This window comes from Saccoglossus kowalevskii, chromosome 7 (assembly GCF_978046115.1).
Source record: "Saccoglossus kowalevskii chromosome 7, keSacKowa6.1, whole genome shotgun sequence".
Lineage (NCBI taxonomy): Eukaryota > Metazoa > Hemichordata > Enteropneusta > Harrimaniidae > Saccoglossus > Saccoglossus kowalevskii.
In genome coordinates, this window is record NC_140647.1 from 10,813,029 (window position 1) to 10,830,771 (window position 17,743).

Genomic DNA, 17,743 nt, shown 5'->3' on the forward strand with positions numbered 1-17,743 from the left:
TGAATATTTCAAAATTTCATATAGATTTTGTTCTTACCAGTGCCCTTAAATTATCAATCACAAAAATTACCACAAGTACAATACAGTGTTTATCCAATATTATCGACATTATAACTAATCAAACAGTTTAGTTGTTATGACGTTATTTTTCATGACTACTATTATAATCAGTTATCATACCAATCTAATTCCATCCATAAATTCCACATTTATCCATAAACTCCTGATTCTATAATTCCCAGAAAAAGAATGAAGACTGCGGAAAGTGTAAAATGAATATATGATTTATTAGTCCCCGTTTGGACGCAGTTCGAAAACGAGGACTTATGTTTTGACATCCGTGTGTGCGTGTGTCCGTGCATGCGTCCGGACCTGTATCTTAGAAATGCCTGGACCAATCACAATCAAACTTCACACATACATCATACGTGATATTATACATATACACGTCAATTTGTTTCCATATGTTTGACTTGCTTTCACTGATTATGTTCAAATTTTAAATATTCATTATACATCATGTCATAGATAGACAGATATATTGGTTTGACGATCTTATTCAAAATGGCCGAATGGTGGCCATTTTTGGGCTAAAAAATCATTAAACATCAAGCGTTTCTGGCATTTATGGATGGATTTCGTTCAAATTTGGTACATACATTAGACATTACGGGTTCCTGATGCACATCATTTTATTTTGCAGATCAGATTCAAAATGGCTGTCTGGCGGCCATTTTGTTTTAATGAATGGGTTTTCAGACACATATGTCTGACTTGTTTTGACTGATTATGTTCAAATTTTTAATATTCATTATACATCATGTCATAGATATACGGATATATTGGTTTGACAATCCTTTTCAAAGTGGCCAAATGGTGGCTATTTTTGTGCTAAAAAAATTCCCAAATATCAAGCATTTCTGGCATTTATGGATGGATTTTGTTCAAACTTATAACATACATTAGACATTACAGGTTCCTGATGCACGTCATTTTATTTTTCAGATTGGATTAAAAATGGCTGACTGGCGGCCATTTTGTTTTAATGATTGGGCTTCTAGAGCCACATCTCTTAAATGCTTTGACTGATTATATTCGTTATACATCATTTTATAAATATATATACATGTATTCAAAATGACTGATTTTGAATGCTGTTCCAATGCAATATCTCTCAATATGGACAAGTACTTGTTTGACGATCAGATACAAATGTCAATCATTTTAATATTAACAAATCATATTCCATATAACTAACGGGGACTGTGTCATGCATGGCTTGTTTAAATTTATTTCACTTTTAAATACTCGTAACTCTTTTGATTTCCTGTCTTCATCTATTAAAGTATAATATATTCTATGGTTTAATCATTTTTTTTTTTTTTGTGAACTTTTTGTTGTGTATAAAGCCAACAGCCTACAACAGTAATCAAACATGAATTAATAATTATGAACTGAAATTTTTTAGCTGCAGATGGCAAAGATCTGTTCATAATATTGTGAAGTCTGCTTGTCTTTTAGATGTGTACATAGTAATTAGTTTATTAGCATATTAACTATTGTTTGAATATTCTCTTATCATCTTGGGATTCACCGTTTGCCAGTCTAAAGGATATATGTTACATTTGAGCAGAAAAAGAATACAACTTGTTGCCATCAGATAAAAATCTTTCTTAGTTGTAAATCTTGACCAGCAGTTTGAAAGCTTCTGCCATGTATCAAATTAACTGAGCTCAAAATATATTGCATCTCTGTTTTGTAGTTACATATCATTTTGCACCCGGAATGCACAATAGCTCAATCATCCTAATACTTGTATTATTGTAACTTTAATTAAAATCATTTACATTTTTAGTTGGCAGTTTCACGTTTCAAGCAACATTAAAGAAAGATGGTGTCATCATCTTCGCATACAAAAATGTAAGTTTCTTACGCTTGTCTATCATAATCTTTCATCTTTAGATCATTATTAAAATAAATTAGTATGATGTATACACTGAGTAAATCGTGTGTGAGAAAATATGATCAAATTGTACATGTGTTGTTTGTCCAAGCTAATGTATCAGGGGAAAGTAAAGTCCCCAATTGTGTACAGTATAGTCAGCCACTCAAACAAATCTTTTGCAATAATAAATTTATCATCCAAATATTGAAAAAAATACATTTTGCATTGTGATACATACAATAATGTACATTTTATTATTTTCAGGTTCCCATTTCACTTTCACTAGTAGGGACTACCCAGCACCCCGTCAAAGTTGGTTTAGCTGATGCTTTCTATGTCGATGAGAAGATATATGGAAGTAAGTTTTCAACCTTTATATGTTTGGTACCAAGCATAAATATGTATATCAATAAAAGAAGATTTTATTTAAATATAATGCATCAAATTATGGAAGTATTTGAGGCTTTTCCTTTGTTTTAAATTACTGCAAGCTGCAATAAATCAGAACAAATGCAACTCTTTTTGAATCTGAACATGTCAAAATTCTTAAGTGTTGGCAAGGAAACATGCTAGTCATATTGAATAAATAGAGATCAGACGTAATTGAAATCACTGTATCCTTGTTGGTGGACATTTGGGTATTTTCACTGCCTGGCAGCCATCACAGTGAAAACAAAGGAAGAAAACTCCCAGAAATCTGTACTTTGGGATAGTTGTTGAGACTCTCCTGAACAATGTAAAAATATTACCCCTGTATGTGCATTTATACATTCGGTTGCTCAGGCTTACTTCAAGGTTGAGTTTGTGCTCTTTTTTCGACATTGGCCTTTTTTACTGGATCTTTGATCGGCATTTCACAACAGCTCGCGCAGAGCCCATAGAAATGCCCCGAGGTTAGTCCCAAATCTCAAATAAAGTTTAATGAATAATGCCAGAGTTCAACTTTAAGTACAGTTTAAATTTGAATTGTGTACCAGAATTTCCACTATATTCAAAGTATGAATCTTTTTGCCTATGAATTGTGTTGAAACTATAAAGATTAACTGTTGGGGTATCTCACCAAATTTAAGCTGCTTGATTAGATATTAACTATCCACTTTCTATCCAGACTATTACAGACGTACAATTTATGAATACCATGATGTTCCTCTTAACAAGACGTATATCAAAACTGATGTTGCTTTCATTATTGAACCATTACCAAGTAAGTCCATTAGTATCTTGCAGCCTTAATAAGTATGTGCAACCAATTACTCATTCTCTGTACTTTTGTGCAATATCGGCTATCAGATGTCTGGCATATAGACCTACATGGAAGTAGAAAATAACTGTGCTGTATAGATTATAACCTCCACACCATGGTATTGTATGTCACTAGTAACTCAACAGTCACCAGGTTATTACAAGAATAACTTTATTCCCGGGGGCGGACATCCATCATGGTAAAAACAAAGGCTGATAACTTTTGAAAAATGTACTTTGGGATAGTTGTTGAGACTCCCCTGAACAGTGTAACAAGATTACCCCTACATGTGTAGCATATATTTAAATTAGGTTGCTCAGGATTACTTCAAAGTTGAGTTTGTGCTGTTTCCTAGCTGTTTTCACTGGCATTCCACAGCAGTTTGCTCAAAGCCCATAGAAATACATGGTAGAGAGGTGCGCGTCTTAGCAGCATAAACGTTTTGTGACGTAGCTCCACCCCAAATATAGCTAGAATTGATATTTTCCAAAAACATTTGGTCATTTGTATGTATTGCAATATCACTTTAGTGCTGATTGGTTAGGTCATTGTTATATCATGGTGTTCTGCTGTGCTATGGCCTAGAAGTTCAGTGTTTTACTGTGGCCATGGATATGTTTCATCCAACTAGGCAGCAATATAAACAGCTAATTGCTGTGTTGCAAGCAATGTTGTTTTTGAGAATCGAGTAGATAGTTATCAACCTTGGAGACATCAACAACACAGTTATATTGTCAGTCAATTAGGTGTCGATATCACTAGCTAGGTGTACAAAGCAAATTAACACCTTCAGTAACATCCATATTTTTCCTCAGCTTGTAATCAGTTGGACACATGTGATGGGTGTATCAACTCTGACATAGACTTCCAGTGTGGTTGGTGTCATTCAGTGAAAAGATGCTCTGATGGATTTGATCGTCATCGACAAGACTGGTTAGCAGGTGGCTGTGATGAAAAGGTACGATAATCTTCTCCAATCTATAATTTATATTAGTCAGTGAAATTGTGAAGTCCGCGTATGTGTGGTTACCTCGTACTAACTGCATTTTCGCAATAATGTAACAAATGTAGGCCACACTTCTTTAAATACATGTATGTACCAAGTCTGGGTTAACAATGTATCATCTGCGGGTCACCCAAACAGTAGTAAATACCGGCTGCACTTCTCCAGTACCATTGTTTAGTTGGCAGACGCTCACAAGTCGGCAGTCAAAACTAACAAGTGTGACAGAAATTAATTATTAATTGGAGCTCTAAGAGACTTTAACAACAATTTACTTATTATTTTATTGAAACAAACATTCCTGTTTCGTTCTGTATTTTACTTGTATAGTGTTAACTTAAAAGATAAGTCCAGGTAAACAACATAATGATCAATCCAACCAGCAAATCGAGAAGCCATTTTCCAAACTTACCCCCGGTAATACAAGTACATGTACTTCGTCAACATATTATATTCGTCAGCCATATTATACATATTTATTTAGACTTTTGTTTGTTTGTTTGTTTATTTATTTACTTACTTCTGTAACTATTTTTACTTTGTATAATATGGGAAATAAAACAACAACAACAACACTACTCGAAACGATAAATATGATATATAGTAGTTAATTAATATTTGGTAATCATATTTGGTAATTATTAAAAATAGCTAAACGTTTCGTTCGATTACCACACAATTAACAATCACATTGTTATATGTTTAGGTAAATTTACATTTACGATGAGAATATTCCTCCATTTTATTACTGAATATAGTCGGTTTGAACTGCAGCATATTACACCAGAATAACCTGTGGAAAAAATTAGTCATTGCCATGCATTGTTATGTCAAACGATCTGTTACATGAACATTACTATTAACAGGCGTAAAACTATTAAGCTGACAAAAGATTCACCACTATCTTGATTTCGCTGGAACCATCAATGTTTATGTTATTAAAAGAGTTCAAGTTGAGGGCATATATTATATTGATTTGTGACCACCTGTTGATGCCAAGTGCTTAGTGACCACATGTTGATGCCAAGTGCTTAGTGACCACATGTTGATGTCAAGTGCTTAGTGACCACATGTTGATGCCAAGTGCTTAGTGACCACATGTTGATACCAAGTACTTAGTGACCACATGTTGATGTCAAGTGCTTAGTGACCACATGTTGATGCCAAGTGCTTAGTGACCACATGTTGATGCCAAGTGCTTAGTGACCACATGTTGATGCCAAGTGCTTAGTGACCACCTGTTGATGCCAAGTGCTTAGTGACCACATGTTGATGCCAAGTGCTTAGTGACCACATGTTGACGCCAAGTGCTTAGTGACCACATGTTGATGCCAAGTGCTTAGTGACCACATGTTGATGTCAAGTGCTTAGTGACCACATGTTGATGCCATGTGCTTAGTGACCACATGTTGATGCCAAGTACTTAGTGACCACATGTTGATGTCAAGTGCTTAGTGACCACCTGTTGATGCCAAGTGCTTAGTGACCACATGTTGATGCCAAGCGCTTAGTGACCACATGTTGACGCCAAGTGCTTAGTGACCACATGTTGATGCCAAGTGCTCAGTGACCACCTGTTGATGTCAAGTGCTCAGTGATCACCTGTTGATGCCAAGTGCTCAGTGACCACCTGTTGATGCCAAGTGCTTAGTGACCACATGTTGATGCCAAGTGCTTAGTGACCACCTGTTGATGCCAAGTGCTTAGTGACCACATGTTGATGCCAAGCGCTTAGTGACCACATGTTGACGCCAAGTGCTTAGTGACCACATGTTGATGTCAAGTGCTTAGTGACCACCTGTTGATGCCAAGTGCTTAGTGACCACATGTTGATGCCAAGTGCTTAGTGACCACATGTTGACGCCAAGTGCTTAGTGACCACATGTTGATGCCAAGTGCTTAGTGACCACCTGTTGATGCCAAGTGCTGAGTAACCACATGTTGATGCCAAGTGCTTAGTGACCACATGTTGATGCCAAGCGCTTAGTGACCACATGTTGACGCCAAGTGCTTAGTGACCACATGTTGATGCCAAGTGCTTAGTGACCACATGTTGATGTCAAGTGCTTAGTGACCACATGTTGATGCCAAGTGCTTAGTGACCACATGTTGATGCCAAGTACTTAGTGACCACATGTTGATGTCAAGTGCTTAGTGACCACCTGTTGATGCCAAGTGCTTAGTGACCACATGTTGATGCCAAGTGCTTAGTGACCACATGTTGACACCAAGTGCTTAGTGACCACATGTTGATGCCAAGTGCTCAGTGACCACCTGTTGATGTCAAGTGCTCAGTGATCACCTGTTGATGCCAAGTGCTCAGTGACCACCTGTTGATGCCAAGTGCTCAGTGACCACATGTTGATGGCCAAGTGCTCAGTGACCACATGTTGATGGCCAAGTGCTTAGTGACCACCTCTTTATGTCAAGTGCTTAGTGACCACCTCTTTATGCCAAGTGCTTAGTGACCACCTCTTTATGTCAAGTGCTTAGTGACCACCTCTTCATGCCAAGTGCTTAAATTGGAAGAAAATTGGAAGAAAAAATATTACCAAATTTATGTTGCAGGCATATTAATTGGGTTATGAGTAAACAATGCATTGCATTGTTAAATTTGAATATTTTTACGACTGGAACATTTTTAATGATAGCTGTTTGAGGGCGCTGTGTCAAAGTTTGAATCATTGGAATATCTGGCCTTTCTTCATATTTTTTTAGTTAATTTACAACCTTGTTACAAATATATATGAACAAAACATGTCTTTTTCATGAGCTTTTATTTCATCAAATTATTTTAAAAGTCTTTTCGTCAATGTAATGTGATTTGAATTTGACATCTATTCCACTATAATGTCAAATACCAAAAGATTGGGGGTTAAACTTGACTGTTAATTTAACCCCCACTTCTACCCTCTTGTAATACCCCATCCAAACACCAACAGCCCTACCAATAGAAAACAAAGGAGGAGCAAAAATTTGGGCGGGTCTAACAAGCTTGACTGAATTTGCTATATTAGAATCGCATGGCCAATAGAAGTGCATTTAAATCAAAAATAATTTTAGTTGTGTATAAAATGGTACTTACTTACTAAATCGTACCATTTGAGTACCTGTCTGTAGCGCATGTGCTACAAATAGAGAAAATATGGTATATGATGTTTATAATATTAAACAAAACCTGTCTAGTAAATTTATTCAGTATATAGGAATTAATAATGTCTTCAATCATCCAACTTCACAGAGTGGTGAACTGCTGTGTACTGGTGAATCTACATCCCGAAACACAGGTAAGTGACAACACAGTTTTACTAACTGCACACATGAGATTACAATTCTTAAATTAGTGCAAATAGTGCAATTATTATTTTGTACATTTATTAAATAATGTGTTTTGCCCTCATGCAAGTGTATGCTTTGAACATGTCATGGATTATTGGATTTAGTGGTTTGAAAAGTTATTTATGATCCATTTTTCATAATCTAAGCGAGAATAATTGTGGTTGTGATTTAATGTAAACACTTATAACCAGAAGATAATTATAGAACAACACAAATTTATCAATCAATTGGTCCAACTGTCATATACAGAAATTTATTGCTTTTAATCATTTCATCAATGTAATGTTATTACCTGTTATGCATCATACATACATGTGGGTTCATTTAACAGAAATGTGTTATATTGCGTTTTATTTAGGTTTGATTGCCCCCCAGTGTAGTGTGCCGTTTTTGTTTGTGTGCAGATCATTTGTAAACTTTGCATCTTCTAAAATCGTAGCCATGATTTTGGAAAAGATTATAGAATATAAATACATGTATGAATCATTTGATGAAAAAAATATTTGTGGATAATGAACAGTCTGAATGTTGTCATTGAAAACTTGTGCAAGAGTGATCTTACAATGCAGCTATTTACAGAATTTTTTTTTCGGTATAAATAATACAATTATGGCCTTCATCAATATACAGATTTGTAGACCCTGATAGAGCTCTGTGTGCGTGTGTTCGTAAATGTTTGTATATGTTTCACTGAGATCAAAAATCTGCACGTACCAGATTTGTGGAAACGTGGTATACATGTATGGTCGAGAATAATGGACAGACCTGATCAATTTGGGGTTGAAATGTGTGCATATTAATTAACTAATTTGCATAACTTTCTGACATAACTAATCAACAAATTCAAATAAACTTGGTACATATTTGAGATGGGATGCTTTTACATGTTGTGCAGGAGCAGCTATATTTGTTTGAAAAACCGATCCCTAAATTTTTAATTAGTTTTAAATATTCCTTATTGCTTTTTAATATTCCTCCCATACCTTCAGTTACACAGGATTTGTTTCTCAAATCTTTCATTAATTGATCTTGCCTGCAGAAATCTTATTCTAACTTTGTGTCAAGTGTTAATTTTTGAAAACTATGCTTTTTGTCATTCTATAATTAATTATTAATAATAACTAATAATTTATTGCATCATTATAGGATCTGGCAATACTAGTTTGGGAGTTGGTGGCATCATTGCTATTGTGGCTGTTATTATTCTTTTGTGTTCGTTGGCTGTTTTTGTCATCTTTGCTTACATGAACCCAACATCAAGACCAGGATTGTTCCTAATCTCAGTAAGTTTATTATTATCACAAAACAAGCAGCCTGTCAGCTGAGATAGCCTCGCTGTTAGCAATGCACATGACAATTAAAGAATAGAAGATATCATTAGAAAATGAACAAATCTGAGAGAGGTCCACATGTAGTACCTATATGTATAATATATCAAAGCAATTGGACTTGCGGTTTTCAACAAGAAGTAGAAAATATCACTTTTTACCAAAAATTACAAAAATATTCACCAAAATTAGAGAATTAAAGATATCATTACAAAATGAACAAATCTGAGAGAGGTCCACATGTAGTACCTATATATGTAATATCAAAGCAATTGGATTTGCGGTTTTTAGCAAGAAGTTGAAAATATCACTTTTTACCAAAAATTACAAAAATATTCACCAAAATTAGGGAATTGAAGATATTATTATGAAATGAACAAATAGAGAGGTCCACATGTAGTACCTATATATGTAATATCAAAGCAATTGGACTTGCGGTTTTCAACAAGAAGTCGAAAATATCACTTTTTACCAAAAATGACAAAAATATTCACCAAAATTAGAGAATTACAGATATCATTACAAAATGAACAAATCTGAGAGAGGTCTACCCAAGGTACATATACACCAAGTATCAAAGCATTCAGGCTTGTAGTTTTCAAGAAGAAGTCGAAAAAGTAAAACATTGACACGGACGACGGACGACGACGGACAATCACTCATATGATAAGCTCCGCTCGACAAAGTCGACAGCGGAGCTAAAAAGCTTAACATCAATCTGTGCATGTTAATCATCTTATTTGTATCACAACCTGTTTCAGTATGTGTTTTGTATATCTTTGCACAGTTTTCTCTTCAAGTATGCTTTCTATTCGTGTAGATAGATATCTGTTCAACTAGTTTATTCTATACCATAATAGTTTGATCATATGGAGAGTTTATACATGAATATTGTGTGTGTAGCTGATTACTTGTTTCATATTAAAGCAGGGGAGTCGGCAACTGCACATGCGTCAGTTGGTCATAGCGTGTCATTGTTTACAAACAAGCGTCTACCCATAAGCCTTTGCATTTTTAGCGTGTGTTGTTATCGTCGCTTGGGACTCAATTCCCCCATGTGACCCAGCCGCTTTAATCTGTATGCAAATTAGTGAATTAGTATTCACTAATTTGCATACTATTTTCAGCTTGCATAGTTTTGTATGCCAGCAACAGTTTTTGTTGTTGTTTAGATGGATTGGTGTATAAATATTTTGTAATCACTCTATACAGCAGCATGAACTTAGCTAAATAAACAGTTGTATGTTGGTTGCGCAGTAAAAATCAGAGAACATTGAATTCACTTCACACAGAAGCACTTTAGAGCATCTCTGGTCTCATACAATGTACCATTGACAATGAAACTTTTTCTTATTTCTTCTCTGCATGTTCTTCTTTACTTTTCACATTGTATTTCTGACTTGTTAAATTATATATAAAAAAGTAATAGCTCTTTTAAATTGTGTTTCTTTGGATGTCTAGTTGGTACATAATTTAAGTTAGTCCGAAAACGGGGACTATTAATTTGGGTTCGTACGTCCGTCCGTCAGTACGTACGTCCGGAGGTATATCTCGGACACCCATTGACAGATTTCATTTAAACTTTACATGAAGACAATACATAATGTTTTACATATGCGTGTCAAGTTACTTTATGATCCGTTAAAAATGGGCGACTGACTGCCATTTTGGATGTAAAATTTGCTATTTCTAATACCTAAACGTGTCCGCAGCAGTTTCTCAGAGATGACTGGTCAGATTTGGATCAAAGTTGGTATGATGATCATGTACATATTGGGTTATAGTTGCATGTCATATTTTTTCTGTGATTCAAACTAATATGGCTGACTTCATCATCATCAAATTGATATGTCAGATCACAAAATTTTGAACATCGACTGTGTCATTAACGATAACTTGTTGAACATTCTTTGGGGGTCTCAACTAAAATTTGTTGGTAGTACATAAGTGACATAAATGTTGGAGTTGTTAGTAGACAGCATTGTTTGATTCTCAGCAGTCACAAGTTGTATGCATGACTTAATATTGTGTGTTTTCTATCTATCTTGATACAGCTGCGTTACTGTTTCCGTAAAGACACCAGTGCTTCAGCAGCCGATAACTCTGACAAGTACGCAGTTACCATGGACCAAGATTCTCGACCCATTGATACCCCACCTGCACAGCTACCATACCCAGACTCAACAGAAGCTTAGAAGGAAAACCACAGTAAACATGCTATTCCCATGGTGCATCAAATAGCTGGCAAGATTATTCAGTTTTTATAAGTTCAATATCAAAAAATTCAGTTATAGATAATTTGAAATTTACAGAATCATAATGCAGTGAATTTTTATTTTTATCGTTTGTGCTTTCTGCTATCTCATCATTTAGACAATTGAATTGCTAACTATCGATACTATTGTATAAATTAGCTGCCTTTGAACAGTGTTACTACCTGCTATGGATGTCAAATGATGCACAGACGTCAAATTATTTTGTAACACTCAGTGTCAATTGTGGAGTTTTTCATTGGTTCTCTCTAATTGTGCTACTCCACTGTCATATTTGGAATATTGCAAAACACTGTAAAAGTATTTATTTTCACTGGTATTTAATTCACTGTTTTCATATTTTGATTTCATTCCCTGCATTTTAAAGTCTTGAATCGTGCTGTGATGGGTCCTCAGTTGTAATTTCACTTGTTCACAATGCATATTTAGTGAATTCCACTTATCATATAAAAATCCACTGATTAATTAAAGCATTTACAGTACCTGATCTGTTTAATTGATATTGAGGTGTTAATCAGTATGAAATATTAGTGCATCTTTGTCATGGGAAGTGTAGCAGCTTTTTTCAATGCATCACGAAAAATGGCTCAAGCATCTATGTGTAATATCTGTAGAGAAGCTTATATATGGGCTACACAATGGCAGATATATCATATATACAGATTTTGAAAAACCTCTATTCTGATAATACCAAAATATGGACTAATTTTTAAGTTTTCTTTTATATACTTTGTAGGCAATAATAAATATGCTCTAGTTTTTTAATTATTTTTTTTTTCATTCAGGATGATTATCAGATTTAAGTTGGAGAGTTTGATTACTAAGTATTAATGTTTTATTTGTGGGAAAGACAAATATTTCCGAGGATGACTCAAAGCAAAATATGTGATTTAGCAATAATACATTTACACAGCTATGCGCAGTAATTCCTGTATGAAACTTTTTTAAAAGCAAGATATTGTAAATTTAGAATTTTTGCCAGGTAATTATTGTCAAAGTATTATATAAGAATGAAAATATGGCCATGTTGTTTTGCATTATATGTATATATATTTGTTGACTTTCACTACTCATGCCATAATGCCTTGTGTTTCATAGGCAAACAAAATATTTAAATCAATAAAAAAATTATTATACATCTGTCACCAAAAATAATAGAATTCATCCATTGATGAAAGGCTGTATGGACATGTTCTTAAATGTGTGTTGCGTTTACCACACATTTGAATAATTTCCTTTGTTTACATTGGAAGTGCTATAGCACATGTCCAAATATAATCATGTTAGGGACGACGTCAAAAGATCGATGTCGGATAAAAAACTTAATTCCTTTAGTTTTTTTCCAAACCCCCCTACCCCCCACTGAAACTTAATTGATAAATTTTGGTCATGGCGTCAGACTACATTCACCATTAAATACAAATTGATAATCGGACAGTAGTATTGCATAGCAGTTGGTTGTCGGGTGGGTGTAAAAAGAGTTTACAAATGCACCTCATTTGACGCACAGATTTACACTCGAACCAAACCATTTTCCTGTTTTTTTCCCCTTTTCGGTTATTTCTGTCCATGATTGGATAGAACTACAAAAAATCGTTTTTGTAGGATGGAAACTTTTTGAGGTCAAAACACCCCACTCCCAAACTAAAGGAAATAAGTTTTTTATCCGACATCGATCTTTTGACGTCATCCCTTACTGAGTGTAAACATTTCTACCAGCGTTTGCACAGTGCAGAACCTTTATTGTTGCCATTTTGAGCTGTTTTCTCCCATCATTGTTACAATGTATAATAATAATTTATTACAAGAATACTACAAAGTATACCATACTGCTTTTGTGCTTACTTTGAAGTATTCTCATAATATGAAATCTAGGAAATTATATTAGTTTTTTTCACTATTTTATAAAATAATTTTGAGTGTCTGTATAAAAGTATATAGAACTGCAAATTGAAACAATTCAATATTGATCAAAAAATAAAAGTTGATTTACACATGATGTGGTTGTCTCTACCAACTGGCGAGGCTCTTGTGTTCCTACATACAAAAACAAAATTTGATAGATTTGGCTTTCTGGTATTCTAATATTATTTTTAGCCAAAAATATAAAATGTTTAACCTTTTCACCACCAGTTCCCGCTTTTCATCACAAGTTCACAAAATAGTCCCGTTTATAGTCTGCACTTTCCTTCAAAAGATTGGTACAATAACCTAATTTTTTGGGTAAAAACTGAAAATTGATTCAGATTTTGTGTCTTGGCTGCAAAATTAGGTTCCTTTCTAGAAATGCTGAAGAATATAAAAAAGTGCAAAAAAAATTGGGAGAGAAAATCTGGTGGTAGAAAGGTTAAGTTAAATACTGATATGCTATACTTGTCACTATTGTTATCCAAATAATTGCTAATGTATAAAATTAAACTATTCAAGAACCTTATATTTTCCTAATACACAGTATATAAACAGTTTGTGTGACTTGTTTTGCACCACATTTCTTTTACTTTCTTCAATATGTATATAACTTGTTTTGTGATTACCTTAAATGACCAACTCAGTGATTTTTCATTTTTTGTATTTCTTTTATCTATATATCTTTAATTTTCAGGAATATTAATATATTAGTTACTTAAAGTGACTGAAATCTGATGTACATGTAGCCCTTCACAATAAAGTGAGATTCCACTGCTAAAATATTATTCAAATGTGCAACCCGAGACAGATAGTGTTTTGTGGAGGGGGCATACCTTTTAAAATTTAGGAGTCTAAATGACACTAGTGAGTGAATGGTAACTAAATACAAAATTAGTAGAAATGAATAATTAAACCTGATGATGTTACACCATTTGTCTCTTGAACATAACCCTTGACTTTACTACGACATCAGAATTTAGTGTTGTTGATTTTACATTGTCTTTCATCATTTTATCTCAGAGATTATTAGGCAAATGCTGTTCATTTTGTTGTGCATGCCATAGAGAATATGTTCAATGTAATAACAGAAAAGCATTGTATACTCAATATAACCTTGATACTAAAATTCATATCATAATTAAGTGCCTGATTGGTAAAATCCCCCCTCATCCTGATAGTATATTTTTTTTCCTTTTTTTTACTAGGAAACCATGCTATTACAAGGTTTGGTTCTCATTGAGTCACTTGTAGAATGTTCCATTCTTATTTGGTCTTGTTACTTGAGTATTAATTTCAACTGGGTATCACTACTGATCTTGTCTTAAAGGATACCGTCGCCGGGCACCACATGTTTAAATTTCATATAAATAAACAATGTATTTTACATGCGGGTGTATACGTCGCTACGAGTCCCATATCAAATAGGACACGACCTGACGACCACCTCCATTTAAGTCACCTAAATTGAAATGCTGTAAGCAGAAGTACAATTTTTAAACACTGAGATTTCAGACAAGATTCAAAAACCAAGTATCAACAATTCATTTTTTTTACATTTTTCAATAAGGATAATGTATTTTTACTGAATTGTAGGTCATTCATTGCTATGTTGGCAATAATGTTCATTTACTGACAATGGGAACCAACCTTTTTGGTCTGTCAAATTAAAAAAGTCCTAAAAAATTGCCTATTAGAAGTGCATAGTGCACTATTGAAAAAAAGGAAAGCATTACTAATCAATGAATGATTGTGTTTTGATTCAATTGAGATATCATTTCTGTTAACATCAATGGCGATATCACATTAAGGGTTAACAGGAACTCTTTCTATACATGTATTGTTGACCTGAAAACAGTAGTAACAAGTTATAAGATACCTAACACTAGAGGGCATAATCATTACTATGTTCATAAAAATGATAATGTTTTTCTGCATATAGTCCTCGTGTACAAAGTCGTTGACAGCTGACTAGTCACTGGTATTGGTATTGGAGATGCACTTCTAATAGAGCAAATGTAGTACTCTGAACTTGTGCTGGTTTTGTCATGCTTCGTATCTGTGTCTGAATGTTTACATGAGAAGTCTATTTGGTAAAGAAATTGTATATGTATATTTCTAGATCAATAATAAATGCACTAATTTTGAAATTACATAATTGTTTTGTTTATGACTTATGTGTGTGAAGCACACAATGAGAGTGTGTGTGTGTGTGTGTGTGTGTGTGTGTGTGTGTCCCAATGATATCTCAAAAACCAAGTATCAAATTTAATGAATTTTGTACATAAATGCTCTGGGATAATGCTCAGACCTGATTAGTTATTTTGTTGAAATCTGTGCATATTAATTACCTAATTTGGATTTTAATTACCAAATTTCAAGCATTTTCACTTGCTTTTTATGTATCATTTTACAGATTTCAACGAAACTTGGTACATAGATGTTCTGGGAAAATTCAGAGCTGATTAGTTTCGGGTTGAAATCTAAATTTTAAGCATTTGCACTTGTTTCTCAGGTACCAGAAAACAGATTTTAATGAAACATAGATGCTCTTAGATAATGTGCAGACCTGATTAGTTTTTAGTTGAAATTAATATTATATAACTAATGTTTCAGATGACTATATATGGTAATGGAACTTTGATAATATGCATAACTAATATCTTAAGTACAGTTGAATATAGGGGCATGACATATGACCAAAATATCAAGTCATCATATATGGTTATTTGTTCATTAAATATTTGTAATGTTTAAACCGTAGCAACTTGGAACCAACCTGATCCTGGCTTACAGTTACGTTTTTTAAAATGCTGTATTTTCTCTTAACAGAAGCATATGTGTTAACTTTAAATACCAGTATATGGTAAATACAGTGTTCTTTATTTGTACTTCATGCCTCCAATACCTTTAGCACACAAGAGTTCTTTCTAAGATTTCTTTGATTGGGGGTCGTCGATGGATTAGATTGAGTCCAAATCTGAAACTGTATACAAGCAAGGGAATGGTGGGTAATCATTAGACTGCTATTAAACAAGTCATTGAAAATGACACAGTCCCCGTTAAATTTTGGAAAGTTCTCTTTGTGCTCGTCATATTAAAGCGGAGGGGTTGTCGCGAGCGTGTCCTTGAAACTTGAGTTCCAAGTGGCGTATACAACAGATTTATTTATTTGTTTATTTACATCAAAACACAAGTTCATTGTAGTAGTAATATGGCCAAAAATAAAAACAGCCATTATTCGGCCATCTTTGATCTGATTATGAAACACACTGATATGTATGATGTATGTGTACCGGTACATAAATTGTGGAAATATAGCAGTAAGGCCAAAAAGTCAGATGGCTGTCAATCGGCCATCCTTGACCAGATTTTGAAACAAATTGTCATGGACATGCATCCTAACATGAATAAAGTACATGTATGTGCCAAATTTGAATGAAAACTGACAGAGCATGTCCAAGATACCGCATAAAAAAACAACAAGATGCCTGCTAGTCGACCATCTTTGATCCAATTGCGAAATAAATAGTCATGGACATGTATCCTAACATGTATAATCTATGTACCAAGTTTGAATGACAACTGACAAAGCATGTCCAAAATACAACATTTTCAAAAAACAAGATGGCAGCCAGTCGGCCATTTTGAATCGAATCGCTAAACCACTGCATGTGCATATGTCCCACATAAGGTACTAGGCACATGCAAAGAATGAACGGAATCGGTCCACAGGATTCTGAAATATGACTCTGAACGGACGCACAGACGCACGGACGGAGACCGAATTACAAGTCCCCGTTTTCGGACTTCGTTCGAACAGGGACTAATAAATTGTAATTATTTGTTACTGTAATTAATACAATTAGTTGGTTATAGTTAGATAATTGTCTAACATAAATTTACATCATTTTCACTTTACCATGCTGAAGTCAACAGCTAGTAGATTTGGCAGAATGAGCATGGCAGGGATCAAGTGATCTGGTATCCAATATTGTATCAGAATTAGAACCAACTGTTAAGACAGTGCTTCAGTGTAATCTTTCTGAGGTTGATTAAGAAACTATTCCAAACTAAGTTTCTCCTAAATCGTCTTATGTACTGTATATACATTATAAATTCACCCTCCCATGCCAGCGACTTGTATTTCAGATTAAAACAACCACATAGGCGTCCATCTCAGTGTTTACATCTGACTCCCACTCCATAAACTTTTGTAGGGATTCAGTGTGAGTAATGTTCTAATCCTGTATGGGTTTTCTAATGCATGGAACCCATTCCGATCTGAATATGTTTGTTAGTCTGTCACAGGGGTTTATATTTCCAGGGCTCCTCATCTCAGGCCCAGTGCAGTCAGTTACTTGTTTCTGGCAACAGTTACCTCTGGAATACGTGTGACCCTTGTTACACAGGATGAGTTCGCTTGCAGTGGGGTCAAAAATCAATATGACGGTTACATTGATAATTGCGAATTGCGTCGTCCTCGCTTAAAAACTCGTCCATTTGACATATTTCCACAAAACTGTCTAAAATACATTTGTACGGTGCCAGGACTTACTATCACATTTTGTGAAAAGATAAAGATATTGCAAAATGTATAGCAAATATGACACGACTTGCCATAGTTTCATAACCAGCGTAGTGGTAACGGGCATTATGATTATACGTGAAAGATTCAACAATTACAAATGTTCCTGCTTTTCAATG

The 17,743-nt window shown here is 34.4% G+C and overlaps 1 protein-coding gene across 2 annotated transcripts in view; it reads left to right on the forward strand.

Annotated features, from left to right (window-relative positions):
- LOC102807785 (plexin domain-containing protein 2-like) overlaps positions 1 to 15,194 on the forward strand; it is an 80,387-nt gene extending 65,193 nt beyond the window's left edge. Inside the window, exons 7-13 of one of the 2 annotated variants that reach the window (XM_085501078.1) lie at positions 1,856 to 1,920; positions 2,210 to 2,303; positions 3,054 to 3,149; positions 4,004 to 4,146; positions 7,433 to 7,478; positions 8,677 to 8,813; positions 10,913 to 15,194. In XM_085501078.1, the coding sequence (XP_085357204.1) occupies positions 1,856 to 1,920; positions 2,210 to 2,303; positions 3,054 to 3,149; positions 4,004 to 4,146; positions 7,433 to 7,478; positions 8,677 to 8,813; positions 10,913 to 11,053 (722 nt within the window). In that variant the 3' untranslated portion in view covers positions 11,054 to 15,194. The remainder of the gene's footprint in view (positions 1 to 1,855; positions 1,921 to 2,209; positions 2,304 to 3,053; positions 3,150 to 4,003; positions 4,147 to 7,432; positions 7,479 to 8,676; positions 8,814 to 10,912) is intronic. The other variant, XM_085501079.1, reaches the window with a different exon arrangement.
- The last annotated feature ends 2,549 nt before the right edge of the window (positions 15,195 to 17,743 follow it).